Source organism: Athene noctua, chromosome 4 (genome assembly GCF_965140245.1).
Source record: "Athene noctua chromosome 4, bAthNoc1.hap1.1, whole genome shotgun sequence".
Lineage (NCBI taxonomy): Eukaryota > Metazoa > Chordata > Aves > Strigiformes > Strigidae > Athene > Athene noctua.
In genome coordinates, this window is record NC_134040.1 from 57,550,151 (window position 1) to 57,571,919 (window position 21,769).

The following is a 21,769-nucleotide window of genomic DNA, read 5'->3' on the forward strand; positions in this document are numbered from 1 at the left end:
TCAAAGAGCAGTGAGCATATTATCTGGTACCATTTAATTTTATGAGACTGTTACCAGAAAGACCCCATATCCAAACCAACTTTAAAATTATGGCATTCACAGAACACTTCATGCAGCTTCACTGAACCATGAGGAGTGGGTATCCCCTATTTGTATTTTAATACACAGAATATTAAGCATTTTTACTTTACTTATACATCTTCAAAGTGGGTTGCAGTACTGGCTCCTGTGCTACCTATGTAAATCATTAGCAGGCTGCTGGGGAGCTTGAGGCTGCTACTGTTTAGCAACCTGTTAGTTTCAATGAACAATACAAATTTATTTTGAATAATGAATAATGATACAGTTCTCCAAATATAGGCACTCTAGCCATCTTCAGCCGCATGTAGTTTGACTAGCAAACTTTTCATTAATTGAGCGTTTTTTCATTTTTGTTTCGCATGTCATAAAAAAAAATGTGGCATTGTTAGTATAGAAGAATTTTAAGGATCCTATGACAGTTGTACAAAACTGGGAGCTAAAAGCTTCCTTGGCCACATCACCCACTGATCTTCTGCCCTTGTGCATATCACTCTGTTAAATCCAATCAACCCAGCAAAATACAGATGAATTTTTTTGGATGCTAGGTCCCTCCTCAGAACAGAGACCTTTCCTGAGTACATAAATTACTATAGCTTTCTCATCCTATAAAGTACAACACTTAACTGCATTAAAATACCAGTTTAAATATGCTGAAGACCTGGGGAAATAGAGCTATGACCTGTCCTGATGGGGGTAAACACATAGGTCACCTGGGTTTTTATTTAAGATGAAACTTCATTAGCACAAAAAGCTTTGTCATTTGAGACCTGACACTTGCCATCTGTAGAATTAGGTCAAAAAGATTGCTCATATTCTTTGTAAATGGCAGTAAATTGTTTTTAATATATATCAGCAATTTAGAGATGTCAAAGTGTGTTCCATCTTCTGGTTTTATGACGTACATTTATACAAAATCTGCAATTACATCTCTATTATTAGTTGTGAAATTTGAGGTTACCTATTATGTTGTTTGGATGAATGGAACTAAATCTCTCTGCATGTTCTTGAAAACAGTACTGTTCCTTTTCTGAAACACACTGATTTAATTCATTGAGTGAATTCCTATGTAGCAGCACAGAGAACAGGTAATCTTGCTATATAGTTATTTAGCTATATAATCTTGCCATACTCTTGCATGTTTTGTTATATCTGTTTCCTGAAAAACTGTAGATGTAATAAGTGTGATTATTTCTTGTGGATTTTCTGTCAGGGTGACCCTGGTTCTTCTGCTGCAGGAATTAAGGTAATCTAGTTTTAAAGCAGTTGTACAGGGGGAAGAGGGGTGGTTGGTCTGTGTAGCTTCACAGATATTTTGGGTACCATTAACATTATGGTTTTACCCAGCTCTATTTTTAATACATTTTGTCAGATCTCGTGTCTTTCATCTCTTTTCTTTTAGGGTGAACCTGGTGAATCTGGACGGCCTGGTCAAAAGGTATTGGTTGGAAATGTTCAGTTTTCGTTTTCTTCACTGTTGGCTTTGTGATAAACAATGTTAGAGATGTTATCAGTGGCACTTACCCATACTAGGATGAGCCCAAGGCAGTAAAATTTAACAGCTCAAGGCCCGTACACATTTGGTGTATGATCATTTTGTATTTTAAAAAAGCACAGGAATGATGATACTAATTAACATGAAAAGCAGTATTAGACTAACACACCTCCCCTTCTAACCACAGCACACTTCTTGTATTGAAAGCTTACCCAACTGCAGCTGGTGAGGCTAACAAAGGACGGCTCTGCTCCTTGAGTGATCACAAATTAACCCTGCATGTTTGACTGAATATTAACCTTCAGACTATGGTACATTATTACATCTCATTAGGAAGAAAATAAATATTGACTAGAATCCCTTTCACATATACCTGTAAGGGGAATCAAACTGTCAGAGGCACATGGTGTTTTTGGAAGGACATAGACCAGGTAACACTGCTCTGTTCTTCCTTCCAGGGGAAGAAATTCCCCTGGGTGCTCTGTGGCTGAGGCTGCTTTTGCAAGTAAAGGTCCAGCAGGAGCTGTAATGACTGTGCTGCATGAGGCCCTCTGAAGCTGGGGAATTTCCTCTCTGAATCCATGGTACATCAAACACAGTAAATGCTGTGCCTTCAGCTGCCTTTCATGAGAGTAGGAGGCAGATGCTGCTGGGATAGCTGGTGAAAGGGCAAAGAGAAGAGACAATGAGGGAACCAGATTTTTGCTTTGCAGTACTTGGTTTCACATGGGAGCCTTCGGCACCATTCTTGCCTCTTGTAACATTGAAATTACCCACTGCTGCCAGAGTGGAGCCGAATCCAGCTGCCAGTTGAGCTAGCAAGTATTCCAGAGCTAAAATTCTATATAGTGAATGGCAGTACAACTGTTTTCTAATGCTCCAGGTCTTTTGGTGACTAAGCAAAACCCCAAAACACATATAAAATAAAATAAGAAGTGAAATCTTTTTGGTTGAGAAATTATAACGGTCATCAATTATAACAGACTAAACAAAGGCTATTATGGTTGCAAATGCAGTTCTTCAGTAAAATGCAGTTTTAATTACGAAAGGTAATCAAAGTAGTTTAAAGCTATCTAATCCACAGAATCATTCAGTGTGTGCGTTCTGCAGTTGTATGTTTTGCTTGGGTAATAAACTAGAAAATGCACTTATGATCCTGCTGAGATTCATACTCTCATTAGCTGGCTGCCATGGAGGCAAAACTAGCAGTGATTTATCAGCAGGCTCCTGGATCTCAGTCCCCAGGCGCTCAGGCTTGATCTCATTTAGGTAACCTAGATAAGTGAGAGGTACGCAGTTCAGTTTCTATAGCCTCAGTTTGTTGTTCACACCAAATGGGGCTTAATGTGTTCTTTCCACTTCAACTAACAAGCTTCCAGTATGCTACATTCATGTTCCCAGCCCACAGCAGCAGCTCCCGTAATGCGCTCATTCAGAGTGCCTCACCCCACCAGAGGTTGTGAGGGACCCTTTTTTCAACTGGAGGCATGTCTCTGCCCCCTATGTCATCTCAATACTTTCCCTCCTACTGTCTCCCATTTGTATTTCCTTCCTCCATCTTCCCTCCTTCCTTATATCTTTTTTCTTCTTCTTCCAGTTATTCCTTATCCATCTTCTAAGGACAGATAGAGCTGCCCACCTGAATATTATTTACATGAAATGAAATGTGATGGTATTTCAATGGGTTGACAAGGCTGTTGTATGCCATGTGTATTGCAAAAGTGATAGAACGACCCGCCTTGCCAACCTGAGCATGGAGTTAGTATCCAGCGTTTGTATCTTTAAAAACCATTCTTCTCATAAATCATACTCAAATATTTTGTATCAGGAAAGGTCCAGAAAAGAAAATATTATTCATTCATCTACAATACTAATTATAATGAAGCATTAGTGATATCGTTGTGTATCATCTTGTTTAATGTATCTTTGAGGGGCATTTAAATTGCTTTAGATTACTGTGACTCTGAATTGGCTTTGCTGGATCCTTTCTGCTTGTTATGTGTGGGTCTATGGAGGTTAGCTCTGTCCTAAGACTAAACAGTGACCTACTGCAGCAGTACTAATAGATTATCAGTTACAGTTATTCAAATGCTGTGCTTACAAGTGAAATTCAGTGTTTCCAAAACTAGATGAGAAAAGGTCATGGTAGAAGTGTGGTTTGTGTGGCTACTCAAGTAAGAAACTGAAAGACAGAGGAGTAGGGTTTTGGAGCTAGCATTTTGTCAGGAATGAGTGCAACAAAGGTCTTTTAAAAGGTTATTCTTTTGCAAGAGTGACAACACATTTTCTGCTTTAGAAAGTATTAGGCAACATTCAAAAAAAAAGTGTATTGAAAATGGTATCCTAGACTCTATTCTTTCATCTGATTTTATAGTTAATATTTTGAGACTGTAATCTTTCCTGTGCTTTCAGGCAATGTGAACAGTTAAAATTTTGGAGTAACTGAAATGGACAAAGAAGTTGTTATCAGATCCTTCTATAACATTTTAAAATCACTCCATTTGGTAAAGTGATTTGCAGACCGTCTATTATGTTTTTCAGTTTGTGGCAGAATGTAATTTCGTATTAGGACTTCAAGTCTATTTAATATTACTGGCTCAAAGATGTGGGTTTTGGTACTGGAGTCTGATGAACATCTGTATTATGTATACATGTGTTTATGTTTGTGTATGTATACACATGTATATATGAGTATATGAATGTATGTAAGTGTGTGCATATGCACACACATGTAATATATTTTAGTAGCACTATCTGTATGAATCATTTCAAACCACAGGGTTGAAATCTGGATTTCTATAAAGCTCAGGAGTGTATAAAATCTGGAATACAGTTCAACTCATTATAAAGGTAAAAGTTGGCTTCAGAGTTCAGACCTGATCTTCCAGAAAGTTCAGGAAATATTCAGATCCAACATGCTGGTTAGAATCCATGTCTGCATTAAAATCTCCAGCCTAAAAAATAATGTTTTCTTCACATGTTATTTCTCTTTTTTTTTTTTTCCCGTTCATCATCTTTATTTCCCCAGACAACATATTTCCATTTAGCTGATACTGTAAAATGACCATTCATGTGCATGTTGTCATTCTTGTCTTCAACTTACCAACTTCATTTAAAAATTAATACATTCAGTTTTCAATTCCTGTTACAAAATTACCCTTACAAATGCAGTACTGTAGGTCTATCATTGCAATTTTAAATAAGCAAGGTGTTTCTGGGTAAAGCAATAGAAGGTTGCATTACAATAATCTTCATGACACCATGTATATTCACAGATAAATAGCAAGCACTGAAATGATGCTACAGATAGCTCTATAAAAACGATGGCCCAGTTATAATTAGGCAGTCCTGCTTGAATTGCGCAATTTAAACCAAGCTCTTCTGAATTGCTTTGTAGCTAATCAGACAGCTACACAGCACAGTATCTAGCTCAGAGTTGAAAATGGAACAGACTTAAACATCTGTCGTAAGTATGGAACTGAAATGACAGTATTCAAAATGAATCAGTGCTGCTTGTTTTTTTCTCTTTGGTGAAGGGTAATGTTAATTCATTTTTGGCTTTCCTGACATGGATTTTCAACCTGGGTGTCATCTTCACATCCGAGGTTCCCAGAAGATACTTTAGTTCTTAACATGACTCTTACTAACTGTACATTTAAGTCACTCAATTTGAAAATATCAGTCCTGCTTGAACTGACTAGCAGTCATCTATGCTCTTTTATCTTGCTGAAGAGTATATAGGGATGTTCACTGGATAGTGATCATAACTGAATAATGTCTGTAATATTATGTAATTTTCCTGTATAGGGTGAACCAGGTCTTCCTGGGCTTCCTGGACTCCCTGGGATAAAGGTAAATAAACTGTAGTCTCTGTTGTACTGGGGTGGACACCACAAGGAGGGGGACTGCAAGAATGTGGCTAAAATAGACTTACTATACTTGTGCTATATGTTCTTATCTGGTATTGAACTGGGGGTTGTCACAGAAAGGTTTCACATGGAAAATTGGTTGTCTATGAGTAAGCAAACAGTGTCTCTTACATTAAAATGTGAAGTAGAACATTGCATTCTAGTGCTTTTTAAAAAAAATCTAATATAGTAGCTTTTAATATTTTTATTTAATGGAAGTGGCTCATCATCAAAGTTTTACTTCGTTTCTGCTGTGATATGTTCTTTCCAGTAGCAACAGTCTACTGAATTTACCAAGCCTCCAGCTAGATAACTGCATTAATTATACACAGGCTGTGGAGAACTGGCTCTGTCAACAAAAATATTCTGTACTCCATTACACAGCAGTTATATCCACTGACAAGTCAAAATGTTTTAATAAGATCCTACTCAGCATTAGCTACAGTTCCTGACCTAATACCTGGTTTAGTCCCCAACTTCTGTTTTGCTTGGGCTCTTTAGGTAAATTAATGCAAAAGACATGCGGTTGGTTTAGTTCTAGCATAAGTGGATGCATTGGGAGCTGCAGACACTTGCAGTTTGAGCTGTAACTGTATTGTACTGCACTAAGTGGGTGGATTCACATATCCTGAGTGAGTGCAGATTAGAGTGGTTCTTCTCCTTTGTGGCAAAGACTGTTCTTTCAGAAAACAAAATCTCTTTGAATCTTTTTCTTTGCATTCCAGCACAGGCCTGTGTATACCTCAGGAGATAGTTTATATCATTTCTCCAATAACAAGGGGAATAAGCCAGAGGCCAAACTCTTGTCCATGTTGGTAGGATTTGGGATTTATATCATGGAATGTAACATTTGCAGTGATTTTCTCAAGGGAGATGTGAATTGCCACAGCACTGAAGCATAATGTCCCTTCTGTGTTACTAGTGAATTATGGGAAGAATTGAAAGTGCATGTTAATGCTTGTGTGTTGTAATACCCGAAAATGTAGTTCCCAGGCAGGCTGTTTGTTTTCTGCAAGAATCAACTCTATATTGACTAGTGAAGATCATGTAGGAGCAGAGTCCTTTCTGTGCCTAAATTGTATGTTTACAAGGACCTTCGGCAGCAATCCCTATTCGTTGTACTTGAACAGTGAGCAAAGAGGTACCTCAGTTGGAGGTCAGTGCCAGTATCCTGGGGGCACTTGCCAAAACCAACTGGAGTTACAGCTGGTCTTTGGGATTCTATGTTCATGCAGACCATGCATGTCCACACATATCATCATCAAGTAAATAAAAAAGACTAAATCTGGGCCTCTGCTTTGGGAAAATGATTGCTGTTAAGCTTTATATCTTGGTAGTAAGAATGGCTCAGAAGGGCAGCTTTCAGAGTCACCTGACAGGCAAGATGTGAAGAATGGATGAAGTGTGGGAGTTTTGCCCACGAAAGTTTGTTTCAAAATTCAGTGGATACAGTGGAAAAACAGTACAGTTGCCTGCAGTACAAAATGGAATAATTTGGACAAATATTAATCCTTTAGGAGAATGCTAGCTTCTATTAAAAATCTAGGCAAGAGGGAGACTAGTGATGGTTCAGTGAAGTGTAATTCTGCATTGAGGTGGCTAGATGCACCAGATGGTGACAAGCAAGTTAGCAAAACATGCACAGGAGAGAGCAAAGCAGACCTGGTCACATCAGGATTGCAGGATTGGTGCTGTTTAATTCAAGTCATTTGTAAACTCTAATTAAGAAGTCTGTAGATAAAAAGCCTAGATTTTACTGTCACAAAGACAATGTCTGTGACATGGGAAGTGGTAGCAGAAACCAGAGTATGACTGGAGTTAGGAATGTGAACACTCATCAGCAAAGAAAAAGCACTAATTTAGCCCCTTTTGTCCCCTCTGTTTTAGCAAAAATTTATCTTATCACCATGTTAAATCATCTCATCAATTTCCAAGAACAACCTCAGTGATATTTTATGGGGAAACAAATTTCCAGTAAACTGATGTTGATTGCAAGCTACTTTGAAATAACAGCAACTGGATGAAAAACTTGAGCATACAGGAAATCCAATTGTGTGGACTTCTAATATGTTGGTGATATCATGGTCTAACCACACAAAATCAAAAGGAATCTTATTTGGAGCAGTGACTTTCCTTTTTTTTTTGTCTCCTTTTTTTTTTTTTCGTCCTGACTGTTCCCTTTGTTACATTTTTTTCAGGGCTTCAGGGGTCTGTTCCCAACAGGACTTTATAAAACTCTCTAAGATATGTCTTTGCTATTTTATCTTAATAGTGATATGCAGTGGTGGCATAATGCAACAGATGTAGTACAAACCCCACACAGTGTCATTACAACATCTAAGAATTTGTTACAACATGTAAGGAGTTTCCATAAGAGAAGTTTTTTCTAACATTTAAATGGATTGCAGAGTTCTTGTTCATTTGCATGCCAGCACAGTAGCTGTCAGCAGGGATTTTGCAAAACTTTGTGAGATGGACATTTGGCAACTCAAGCAAAGTGCTAGCAGGGTCATGTAAGAGAAGGTGGTGGCATTCAATACAAGGCAGTGGCCATTTCATCTCTTTCCCAGTAGGAAAACCAAAATATTCTTGTGTTGCTGGTATTATTTTGATACTGTTCTTGTTTTCTGCAGTATTGTTCTCTTCAGTTTCTGTTACGTTACACAGGCATGCACATGCACACTCAGAAGTCTTCTACTAAATTTTTTGTTGAGGTCCCTTGCAGTTAAAAACCTGTAGGGTTCTCACTGCACCATTTGATCTTTCTTCAGTCAATTAGAATTACAGAATTTTCTCCAAATTTGTGTCTCCCTACAATGTTCTAGAAATTAACATTTCTGTTTGTTTTCTGGCTTTTGCCTTGAGTTATTGGTAAAACACATTTCCCAAGCAGGTTTGAAAGGTTAACCCTAGGTGATGAGTGTATCTGAAATGCATTCATTCCTGTACATGAGTAGGCATAGGTTAAACTTGTGTTCAGGTGGCCAAGTAGTCAAGGAATGGGGACAGTATGTTTTCTGGCAATTAGATAAATAAATAGAAAAAGTTCATATCCATTTGATATACAGTAACTCAAATCACACAAGTGATTTTGAATGAACAAACTAGTTTTCTGAGAATCGTGTTTACAGAACTTTTATGTTCTGAACAGCTTTGGGATTGTTGAATGTTGATGGACTGATACACACAGGCATCTTCAAGACAGATGAGAAGAGGCAAGAGAAGACTCCATGTTGCCTAATTTTGCAAGAATTTCTTTTCTTCTAGTACTTCCATGTAAACAAAAGATCAAGATACAGGGATATTCTATGCATAGGAAACTTTTGGATGTAGTTCTTCTGGTCTTAAATATTCACTCTTTGACTATTGTGATAGGAATTGAAGTCTCCTTTTCTTTAAATCTGTTAGCTGAACTGCAAATTTACTTTCTTGTGAATGAATCTCTCCACAGTGGCAGGCTATATTATGACATGTTTTAGGTAACTGCGCCCGTAGATAACTCTTTTTACAAATGCTAAACCAGCCTGTGAAAACATAAATGCCACACCAGGCACAGGACCATATCTTTCTAGCTACATCTAATCTTTCTGCGCATGGTTGAATAAGCTTCCAAGGCATCCAGTCCAGTATGCTTGATCATGTAGCTAAACTACTTAAAGGATTAATAAATACTAATCACTGGAAAAGTTTCAGCTTCCTATAATGCCATTTCAATTAATTAATCAATGTTCCCGGGAACCTGTTAGAGCTTGGTTGAATGTGATACATGGAGTCTGAATGAACAGCAACACTGGAGGGACATGCAAGTATCATATCTGAATTCAGAGTATGCAGCAGGGTCTTTTATTACTTGCTTTTCTAGGCCCATTCACTGTGCACATGTGGATGTTTTGGGAGTTCTTCCTGTTCTTTTTCGTTCTCTCCTCATTGTCAGTTGGTGCTATGGAGGAAACACAAGTGCAGTCAGTTATTTCCAAGACAGTGATGAAGCTGTCTGTGACATGCTGGAGAAACGTTTCTCAAGCACCTGTTGCTGTTTAGGAATGGCTGGAAACTTAATGAGCCCCTAAATGTGTTCCACTGTGTCACTTGGGAAGCAAGTAAGGCACCTAAATACGGAGTATTAACTCATCGCTCCAATATCTCCCAACTGACGCCAAGCAGACGCAGAGTACTTTCTATGAAACACAAACTTCATATATCTGTTTTATCTCATAAGTTTCATAGGATGATATGTATGAAGCAGCACTCACTTACTGTAATGGAAATCATGCATACACTTATTCATTGTAATGTCAGACATCTCTCAAGTCCTTTCTGTTGTATTTTCTGACATTTGGGCAGTACAGTCCCCAGCTTTATCACGGCAGAGGGAGGCCTCTTTCCAGTAGCAGCACTTTATGCAGGACCTGGCTTTTCTTCAGCATTTCTGGAATCCCTCCTTCTCTGTTTAAAACAAATACTGAAACAAAGCTTGTGAGTGCAACTAAGTTGTTATTCTATCATGTTTGAGAAATCTGCCATTCTCATATGGTATGAGAAAAGAAAGGCTGCTTAGGCATTCTCCTTTTGGGAGTAGGGAAAATTTTCTCTTTTCAAATCCAGTGGAACTGGCTGATTCAATAGACTTGCCAATACGCAGCATCTTGTATCTTTTTATACAGTTACTTTGGATTGACTTCCCCAGGACTGTGCCTGAGCAAGGTTTCAGAAGAACCTGGATAAGGATACAGAAATTTGAATCTTTTTTTTTTCTTCTTTTCTTTTTATGAAAGGAAAAGCAATTCTGATTTTCGCCTGTTCCATACTTATATTTCTTTTTTTCTGTTCATACCCAAATATCCTGTGACTTTCCTAATTCCATGTAAAAACTGAAAACTTACTGCTCCACAGTAGTTATTTTTTTTAGCTCTAGAAGAGTGGATACTCCTTTCGTCCAGTGAGGTTTGTTAAAAAATGAAACTTTCAGAGAAAATAGGAGGCAGAATTTTCCAGCTGGATACATAGAAGTTATCTCCTGTTTAAACTCTTTTAGAAAAGAAAGCAACTGTTGTTGAAGCTCATGTGTTTAAGTGTTGCCCTTGTCATCTGGTAACAAAATCAAAGGAAATCTGAAGTAAATGGTAGTTCCAAGCATTTAATTTTGGAGTCAACACCATTCACCACCTATAGGAAAGTTCTTCAAACTCCCCATTTCCCCAAGGAGTTCTTAGGAAGGCTGAGCACATTTTCCTAATGAGTTTTTCCTCTTCCATATTTCCATTCTTCTTCCTGTTTTTCTTCCTTGTTGGTGACTGTTACCAGGAAACCTGCAGGGCCTATATCTCTCCCTTTCCAATTTTTCCAGGACTCAGATATTCTTGCCCAGGCTTCAGTTCATCTTTATCCTGTAGGTTATCGTACTCAGAACACTTCTAACCTGAACTCAGGAGCTGGAAGAGACCAGCTGACCTCGTGACATGCATTTCCAAATCCTGGATACAGAGATGTGTGGAACATGTTAATTGCAGCAACTGAAAATTGTGGGAATTCAGCTTCAAACCCTGCTTCACATAAACTAAAGTTTCTCTCTGATATGCACTAGCCGATATATATATTTTGAAATATTCCAGTGTAGACTAATTTCCAGCCTTTCATCACTCACACAGAGGGTTCGTAAGAGTTGAGTCATCTGTCTGAGCAGAGGAAAATGTCAGTGTAGTATAGGTCAAATACTGAGAAGTAGACTGTGCAAGGATATGTGATCTGGGTGAAAATGGGAACTGATCTAAAAAATAGGACTTAGTACTGGCATTTGGAGGGCTAATTTTCAGAAGTAGCATTATGCATGAGTAGGTAAAACATAAAATTAAAAAAAAAATACACAAGTTGTTTCCTGTAAAGCTATTAGTAGTTGAAAGACTGAGCTTACAAGGATCTATTTCACAGCATCTGTTTTATAGCATAATTTATTTTTTCTTTGTAAAACAAATTTAAAAATCCAAATCCAGAATTCTAAAAACAGCTGAATAATCTGAGAGTCCAGTATTCTGCTGTATTCAGAAATCAAGTGTTTTGTCATCCACAAAGAAGACTTGGCATCAGTAATCTCAAAGTATTTCTGTGCTTAGATACACAAATTTAGATGATCAGAAATGAGTGCATGCAATAAAGTTTATCTTTCAGGGTAGCAACAAAAATTCCTTAGATTTGTCATCTGTTTTCTAAAGGAAACAATTTGGAGCTGGACTCTTCATAATTTAGCAGTTCAGTCTTTACAAATAATTAAAATGAAGTGCTCATTATAACAAGTGTTTTTATTCTAATCCTCAAAAGTAGGTGCCATGCTAACTTGAATTATAATTAGCCTTTAATTAAGAAGTCCTTGATATGACTAATGCATGCAGAATTCATCAGAATTACTACTGGTTCTGTTAGCACCCTTCCAAAGCAGCATACCTTCTAAGCAGACGGAACTTAAAAGCAGTGAGAAAATTAGTCTCACCAAAAAGTAATGGTCGTACAAAGCAGGGCTCATTGTGAAATGTCAGGGTTTTAGCCAGGTTGTGAAGTTTTATGTCTCTAATTCTGAATGAATCCTAAAAGCTGAACATGTAAATATAAATATAAATAAAAACCAGAATTGTTTTTCTAAGTTTAGATACTGATTAGGGAGTGAAGATATTGTTTCAGATGTGAAGAGTGAGCCAGACAACCTGTTTTGCCTGACCATTTCTGGAGCCAGTTCTGAACTGTTATGAAAACCCTTAACAAAGACTTTATAAGACAGGGTTGGGGGGTTTTCATCAGATTTCATTTTACCTCTCTCATTTCCTTCTTACGAGCTGAATACTCATAGTCCTCCCAAGAGCAAAGTTCCCGTGGACATTAGGCTATTTATAAAGTCCCTTTAATGTCCTTCACAATGAGAAAGTATAGGGTGCCGTCCTCTCTGACTTGCATAGTCTAAGGCCAGCTGAGTTCCCAGAAATTGCACTGAGCACCACAGACACAGCAGACCACGAGTAAGCATGGCTTCATCAATTGCCCTGGATTGCTCTGTTCCACACTCCTGAGAATTTGGCCCTCTGTCCTCTCCAGTGTGGAAGAGTTGTGATATTTTGGTTAGATAGCAAACTTGGAAACAAAGTCTGAGGGCAGCGAAAGGCAATTTCTGGAAAATCGGCGCAGGTTCCAGTGAGCCAAATTGAATTTATTATAACTTCATAGCTGTTTTCCAAATTGCCTTGCATCTGGTTTTGTTTTGGTTTTTTTTTTCCTAGCTCTTCTTCTATATATTTCCACCTTTGCAGGATTCTTTCAGTGGAGTTAGGCAAGGAAAGGCCATTATACTGTTTTTGTTTTAAATATGCCTATGCATGGAGTCAGGGTGACATTCATGATAATCATATCTTGGTCTCTTGATGTGATTAAAAGGAGGACCCTTCTGTGTCAGTGCTTGTCAGAAAGGACACTTCGGGCTCTTCCAAGGTTTGTGACTTCTGAGGAGGTTTCAGGCTGCCCCATGCCAGATGCAGGGATTTCTGGAGAACTGCTAGACCTACAGGCAGGAGTTTGGAAGCTCCAAGCTGCCCCCGAGTTGTGTGTTGGAGCATGTCATGGTTCTCCTCCAGCACACACAGCTAGGTTTTCCATGTATGGAAACTTTGGGGTGGACCCACGTTACTAGCATCCTCCACATTTTGGATGCTTTGGCATGGTTTGACAACCCAGAAGTGTGCACACAAGAAGTGGCCTTGTCACATTCAGACTTGCAAGAGAATGCCAGGAAAAGGTGCATGTGTCCTGGCTCTGTGGCAGACCTGCCAGTCAGCCCTGGAGGTACAGAACTGCTATGGTCCCAGCACTGGGGCAGACACTGAATAAAATATTTCAGGACCAATGAACTATGTAATAAAGGTGAGAGTTTCACATTTAAATGTCTCTGGCTAGTTCTAGTGCATAGCACTAGATAAGGATTGAAATTACACTGTTCCTTGCAAATTCATGGTCTAAAGGTTGGTTTACTCTCATTTCTATAGCATAGAGAAAATAATGCAGTAGTCTGATGTAGAAGGAAAATAGAAGAGCTGATGGTTTGGGCACTTTTCTGCAGCACAGGTTTTCTTTTGGGGCAAACGATCTGGAGGGGAAAATGTGTGTTATATTCATTACAAGAATAATTATAGAAGGAAGAGCATTCTGTGGGAAAACAGTGTATCCAACAACTGCTGTTCTCTACCAATTGCTTGTATCAGCCTAGAGCTGTGTATTTCAGGCGCTGGAAGTGGACTAGGCCTGTCTGTGAGAACAAAGTTTCAATTAATTGTGTTGTGTGTCTCAGCTGTGCAACGAAGGCTAATTCTAACTGAATACAGTATTAGAATGACATTGTTAATGAATGTTTCCCAAATTAGTGGTGTTTAAAACAGCAATTAGCATTGCAAATGAGATTTCAACTGTTGCAGCTTTTTTAAGTGAAAGTCCAAGTTTTAGCCAATTACAGGTTCTATAAAAGTTAAAAGAAGGCGACAGCAAACAGTGTTTCTTAGTGTTAACCTTTAATATTAAAGCAACCCTCTGCCTCAACCCACAAAAGCTTTGATCATCATGAAAAACAGTTATGAATATGTATAGATAATAATCCTCATAAAAATTTTACCATCCTCTGAAATAAATTACAAGGTGGCTTTTTTACTATTGAATTCTGATAAAGCTCACATTATGCTGCTTGTGCAGCATGCCATTATAGGGCCCTTTTACGTTTCGGATATTTATGGTAAGAGATGAAAATTAACAATAGCAAGGTTTGTGATTAGTAGTATATCATTTGTAGTATATCATTTGCTGTCTGACCCACTAGTATTTCTACAGTTGACAAACATTTGAGGGTGAAAATAAGCACTCATAGAGATAATCTCTTAAAATATTAAAATATCAAGCCATTAAAAATTCTTAAAAAGATAACAAATCATTCACAAGCTGGTTTTTTTTTTTTCTTAATACCAAGTTGCCTGCGTTGTATGATGGACACAAATTGCTCCAAGCCCTAACAATAGATGAAGTTACAGTGCTGCATTTCGTCTTGTTGACTTCCTGAGCAATGTGGTGGTTTCTAAGCAGTGATTTCATAACTAGGTTAAACTAAAATACAGAGAGTCATCCCTTGCTGCTGGCTTTCTATACAGCTGCCAAACAATATTTAAAACGGGAACATTCCTTACTCTTCTTTCAAAATGTACCTGTTTATCTCCTCTTTCCGAATTTTGTGTTCCATGCCCCTGCTTTAGCAGGTGAAGAAATTTGTGGTAGATTCTTACTAGACAAAACTTTGATTTTATTGTAAGAAGTTGTAGTGAGATGTTTAGAAAAGTATAAATCTTGGTTTCTCTGCTTCCTTGCATTCCTCTCAGCATTTCGTGGTAGTTTTGAACAAATTCTGAGCTCATTTAAGCAAGAGGCTGAAGATCAGGAGATGCTTCAGTGAAGCCCAGAGCTACGATGTTGTCAAATCAAAGTGCAGCCCCGAGCAAGCCTCTATTTCTGCTTTCCTGCAGCTATGTGCCAGCTAAATCATAGATGTCATATATTTAAAACAAAAAACTCAAACTCTTAGTCACTGATTTCCTAACCATTCCTCCTCTATGGTCCTGGCATGTGTTTGTGTGGACTAATCAGAATGGTCTCTGCTTTGCCTTTGCTTAACAGAGACACCAGCATGCCTTACTGAGAGGAAACTGTTTTCTTTACATTTCACACATCATGGGCAGTGCTAATTTTAATAAATTCTCATTTCCTTTTTTGCTATCTGGAATAAAGGATAACATAAAGAAGGAAGCCTGTAATATTTTCAGAATATAATTGCAGGATACAGCAGGTATGAGGAATGGGCATTGCTTCTCATGTGTTTCTCTTCTCAGTAACTGAGACAGAGATGCCAGAGACAAACCTGATACAGTTGTTACTTTCACTGTCTTTGAGTGATGCAGAAGTATACACAATGAGCATTTTATTTAATTCCTTATGCTGTGGTTAAACTCAGGAGATTTGACACATTAGAGATGACACTGTTTAGTTTCAAATCATCCAAATATGTTGTCTTTTTACTTAGAAGTTTAGTTCAGATGGCAAATCAGATCTGTATTTTAATCTGCTTAGCCTCACTAGCACTAAATAGAGGGAGAGTTGCATGTTTTTCTTCGTGTAGCCAGGTCTTAACTACTGCAGTTTTTTCACGTGTGATAAGAATGCACTGTTGGATCACCTTCAACTTGGCATCCACCATAACTGCTGTGTCCTTCTCAGCAGAGCTGATACTCAGCCAGTCAATTCCTAGTCTCTGCTCACACAGCACTTCTTCCACTCTGCATTTAATAGTGTTTTAAAGCTTGGTGTCATATAAGATTTGCATTCTACTTATGCTAATCAAGCCACCAGCTTCTTTCATTATTAATTCCACTAGCTATTGCAAAGCACCTTTTTCTTATCTCTTTAGAGATTTTAATGGAAGGTGGGACTTCTTTTTGGACTTTGGCCAGGAGTATTCTTGTGGTATGCAACTGGTATAGTCCTGAGCAAAGTGAAAGAATTTGACTCAAAGGTGTTCATCAACCTCTGTATGACACTTCTAAGCCTTACCAGGCTTAGACTGAACCATGTAGGCACTGCATGGTTTTTCCATCTGAAGTCATAATTAGATGACCAAGAAATTATCCCTGGTAAAGTCAGTATTAAAACAGTCTAGGGCTATCGAGTACCTTCTTATTCTAGTATAAAGTATTGAAGCGGCATTGTTCTTCATTTACTGACATTAAAGTGCTTCCATCTGCAATGACAACTGTTTGTTACTCTTGATGGTGTGCACTAATACAAAGACATATAAACCGTAAGGTTATTTTCCTATGACAGCAAAAAGCTGTGCTTCTCTAACGTGTTTGTCCTAGTTTATTCCTTTGTTATCATATGTTGAACCATGGCCAGCTGGAACTTCACATTAGAAAACTATTTAGTTGTATTTTTTTGGTAATCTACACTGAGGTCACTGAGAGCTTGCTATGACCTTCAATATACACACAGGAAAGATTTCTCTGATTATAGGTTTGCTAGAGACCTTCTTTGCTTTGAACTGTTAATGATGGATTGCTCTTGAGAGTGCAGATGAATGTGCAAGAATACTTCCTAATTTGCTCCCCTCCTTGCAGCATACCTGTATTTCTATGGAAGCAAAGAGGTGAAGAGAAATATTATCCAGCTGTTTATATTCGCTGTCTCTTATATGTTGTCAATAATTATATCAATACAGGATTATGACATGTCTGTCTTAGTTATTTGAAGAGGCATTTGATGGGTAATTCTTTGTCATTAAGTTCAGGGCTATTGTTAAAAGGCTAATAAATAAGTCTTTATTATTTGGGTTACGCTACTGATTTTAAAGTTTAGATTAACTTATGGGTACCTCTTCTTGATTCAAATTTATGGGAAAAAATGCAAGATTAAATAGCAGGAAACCTTGTTCAGGAGCGTCTGTGAAGGAAAACATATGGCTTATTAATCTTCCATTATCCCCCTTCAGACATGGAGATAGGTAATAAAATATGTCTTTACTCCTCTGCTTGATGCTATTTCTGCTGCAACTCAGCTTGATTCTTGCTATTTGTCCATTATGTTTGTACAAATCAATGGGCAGGAAGGGGGCAGAACAGAGAGGGCGTGGAGGAGAGCTGTGGCTCTTTCCCAGCTGTTTACAGCCAGAGAAGTTGTCCAGGTGCAGAGAACTGAAGTATTTTACTGTCAGAATGAAGAGAGAGAGTACCATGGAGCTGGGGCTCTCTGACTTAAAAGGAGATCACTTTTGATCTCCTCTTGGGAGATGATACAGCTAAGTACCTCCCTTGAAAACACATTGCAACAGTACCATCTGGCCTCTCCATTTGTCATTGCTTTGTCATACCCTTACCCTGTCTGCCCATCTATTCACATGCTGCAATGGAAAACTACCTCATAACACATGACTGAAATGAACTGTCCCTTTTTAAATTTAGGAGTCCCTCAGAACTCCCCTCCTGCCTTCAGACTTGCTTTGATATTAGTTTGGTATATTATGTTATAGTTCAGGTTGCATATTAACAGTCCTTAACCTCATAAAAACTATGTTTGACACCTTCTGCTTCATTTGCATTTCATGTGCTGTGTAATGGCTTGCTACAAGAATTTAGGCTGATGAAAGTTACCCATGATGAAAAGTATGTCTATGTAACTGTTGCATCACAGCTGGAGAGCTGTAAGCAATACAGGGAGAATACTATGCAAAAGAAACTTGTGTTACTGTAATTACATACTGCTAAATAAATAATCTAATATTCCTCTCATATTGTATTTTTAAAGGGTGAACCAGGTTTCATTGGTCCACAAGGAGAACCTGGGTTGCCAGGGCTACCAGGAACAAAGGTAAGGGTAACTGGCCAATAGTGGTGCAAAGCCGGAGAACCAATGTCAAATTCGACTTCCTCAGCATATAACAGAGCTGAGACTGTTACTAATGGAGGAAGAGGTGGAAAGTCATAGTTCATGGACCAGTGTTATGATATGTGTGTCTTTGTATTGATGACCTCAAACAATGTAAAGGCAGATACTATATCCATTCATAACTTTAATTCATCTGTTGCCTTTGTTCATGTTAGCATCCCAAAAATTATTTGTTCAAGAGGCAGAATATGGATAACTGAATAAACTATATTTTCATAAATGTTTTTTAGAAAAAAAGCTTGGAAGTGTGTGCAGGAATTAGACCTTCGATACTAAACACCAGACTCTGAAAATACAGATCAACTAAGCCTGTGTTTTTTTCTTTCTTCCTATGTGGTTGCTTTTAGTCACTGTATGGCAAAGTTAGAATATTATGAATCCTACAGTCTCACAGTTTGGGAATCTTTATTCCACTTATTTCCAAATAGGCAAAAAAATACAAATCCCATTTCCATTTTGAAGCCTTCTTTTGCCTTCAAGAAGACTGTATTTACTCAGGGGAGAATTCCCCAACCTGTTACAAGTCACAGATTAACATGAAAATGTTTTCTTCTAATGGTTTAGTTTATTTGGTCGTGCTGAGTTGGTGGTGTGCTGAAGACTGTCCAGTATTTTGTGATACATGTGTATATGTTGCAACAGGGTGACAGAGGAGAGGCAGGCCCTATTGGGAAGGGTGAACGTGGTGAACCTGGAGTTCCTGGACCAAAGGTCAGTCTTATTTTACATTAGAAATGTTTTGTTAGTTTTACACCTATGAATACATCTTTTCCTGCTGAAAAATAGAACAAAAACTTGGTGAGTGAGCTTTTAAATGAGAATGCTGTCAAATACTCCAGTCCAGAAGACAATGGTCATTTTGTGTGCACAGCTGTGGAACTTCAGTCTGAATGGACTCTTATTTGGTCTACAAAGTAAAAACACTACCTACATAATTTGTCATGGAGTTGGCCTAATTCATTCCAGCTAAAGTCCTGACCTCTGGGTCCCAAACTTTCAGCATGGAAGTTCGAACTCTTTGAGCAGTGTAGCTATTGAATGCAGAGAAAATCCATTTTGCATGCTGTTTTCTAACTGTGTAAGAAAGAGATCATTCTAACTACATTTTAGCATTATCTTAATATTTTCCACTGTATCAATACCATCAAGTTTTCCTTTCCTAATACTTGAAAATAATAAGGCAAATTCAGTGCTCCCAAACTGTTGAGAAAAGAAGTTGTGGTAATACTTTATTTTAGTCTCCTTATTTTAGGATATTTAACTATCTTCTCTATCTCTTACAATTTTTCAGGAGCTATGGAATGACGTAGGTTATTCCTGCAAACCGGTGTTAATGATGTCTACTCTTTTCTAATGCCAATACTACTTTTCCTTTGGAAGGATGGAATCTGTGGCCTCTGCATGCTGGTGTTAAAGAATGTATTACTCTGAGTGCTATTAAATTCAGTGCCTTTACAGATTCATTATCTTGGTCCTATAAAATGAAGTATTACTGCTGTTCCGTAATTTATTTAGTCATTACTAATTTCTTTTTCTCTGCACTCCCATTTCTCTATCATTTTTCTCCTGTCTGTCTTCCTTTAAACAGGGGAAAACAGGTGAACCTGGATCTAGAGGCCCAAAAGGGTCAAAGGTTAGTAGTAAAGGAACTGTCTTTAGTGGAGTACTTAACAATTTTTAGGATAAAATATTTGTAACATTTCACAGAAACTTCTCTTATCTTTGTGAAGGAGACTGTAACAGTCTGCAGTGTTCTATATAAGTGAAACCTTCTGACTTTCAGTTTTAGCTATTAGAGTCAAATTCTGTCTGTTTTAAACACTGTGATTCTAGTTCTTTTTCTGTTATAACATCTATTCCTCTCTGCTCTGTTTTTCCCTGTGCAACTTGGTTTCTCTCTGTGTAACTGATGTGGGTTACCCTCCCACATGCCAGGAACCAACACCTGACTGTGCCTGTGGAGATTTAATTGGTTTTCACAATAATTTTGTGGATTCACACTTTGGTGAGTTAGGAATCAGCAGTATTCCACATACTGCAGTCTGAGATGTGATGGCCAGAAGTCCTACAAAGGCAAGACTTGTAGGTTACATTACTGGTTTACCTACTTCAAAAATCTACTTTGATTATACCTATCTATCTGTCTGTCCATCCATCTCTATATAGATATAGTTGGTACACATATCTGTAGAAAGAGATAAAATATGTACTTTTCTATTCCTTCATCCACTGTGCAAATACTGGACTCTTTCATGTTATATTATGGAGTCAAAGCAAAATGAAATAGATTTGTTTAGGCAGTTATTGACTTTACTGTCAGAATAAAGATGACAAGACAATGTAGACCAGTAGGATACTGTTTGCAGTACTTGAAAGGTCCTTGAAGAGCAGCCCATTCACAGTGCTTAAGGATATGATTAAATAAGTGCCACTTAACCTCTTGGTTCTCACCAGAAAGAAACATTGGAAAGTGAGGGAGCTGATGAGGGGATTAAAGCTGTGGGAGTAAAAGAGGAAATCAGCCTCTCATTGGCCTTCAGTACCTGAGCACCATCCAAATGCACCAAAAAGATAAAGATCCCCCATTTAGTTTCCTTTTTATCAAAAAAGAACATAGGATTTTCATTTTACATGCATACCTGTCTAGAAAATCTGGCCCAGAGAAGTCAGTGTAGTGGTTGGGAACTTCATTTTTTAACAATTCCAATGAAATATTTACTAGCTGCTGCTGCACTGAAGGGGAAAGCAGATCGCACAACCTTAATTATGTCCTGCCACCAGCCTGCTCCCCATATTCCTTCATTAGCCACATGAAAATTTTCAGTTTTCTGTGTTTACTATTACCACTGGTGAATTAATCATTCTTCCCTGAGTTGTATCAACATTTTATAGATTTCAACAGGAGCAAAAGTTGCAGTTCTTACCCAAATTAGTTTTGAGTAATATAAAAATATAAGATCTTGCTATGAAAGTGACTGAAATGAAATGAATCATAGTCACTGGATATGAATGCATACATGTCTGAAATGCCTTCCATCGCTTGAAACTTATTACAAATAGCCAGGAAGAAAAAGCTGTGTGCAAGATAGTAAAGATCTTAAGCCTGTTGCAGTAAGGGAGTAGAGGAACTCTAATGCTGACAGTAATGTTGTGTTTGTGGGGAAGACAACTCATGAGTAGGGAACTTCAGAAAGTTAATGGAGTCATGATCACAGAAAGAAAGTTTTATACACTTTGAAACACACCTTTGAAGAAGTTGCTAAGTGTTTTCAGACCAAGTGGTTTCATTTCTCTAGCTTTTTCTTAAAGCTTTTGCTAATAGCACCATTAAGAATAGGGAAGTTCTACAAGTAAATTAATTGGCAATCTGTCTTTTGTTGGTTCTCTGGGATTTCTTATTCCAAGCCAATACAGCACACTCTTAACAATTTACACAGAGCAAAATGCATAGGTCAATCAACCATACCTACACAAATTTTGAAGGGATTTTTCCTTTAATTAATTAAGATCCGCATTCTTTTTTATGACAAGAGGCCTTTCAAACTGGTTTATTTAAGGTAAACATAATTAAAAGGGAAGAACTATGGGATATATTGTCAAACGGCATATCTGTTTTCAAATGTTATTTTTACATAGGGTGATACGGGTGACAGAGGTGACACAGGATCTGCAGGTCCACGGGTAAGTCTACTTCACTTTTCATCGTTTTGTTTTGTCATAGATTCAGTCTACACTATGAATTGAAATTGTAGCAGAAACTCCAGTTAAACTGGTGAAATTGGGC

At 37.9% G+C, this 21,769-nt stretch overlaps 1 protein-coding gene across 1 annotated transcript in view; it reads left to right on the plus strand.

Moving 5' to 3' along the window:
• Positions 1–21,769, plus strand: part of COL25A1 (collagen type XXV alpha 1 chain) — a 315,502-nt gene that overhangs the window by 260,829 nt on the left and 32,904 nt on the right. The window contains exons 16-22 of the mRNA XM_074903974.1: positions 1,292–1,324; positions 1,481–1,516; positions 5,381–5,425; positions 17,845–17,907; positions 18,628–18,696; positions 19,574–19,618; positions 21,622–21,666. Of these exons, the coding sequence (XP_074760075.1) occupies positions 1,292–1,324; positions 1,481–1,516; positions 5,381–5,425; positions 17,845–17,907; positions 18,628–18,696; positions 19,574–19,618; positions 21,622–21,666 (336 nt within the window). The remainder of the gene's footprint in view (positions 1–1,291; positions 1,325–1,480; positions 1,517–5,380; positions 5,426–17,844; positions 17,908–18,627; positions 18,697–19,573; positions 19,619–21,621; positions 21,667–21,769) is intronic.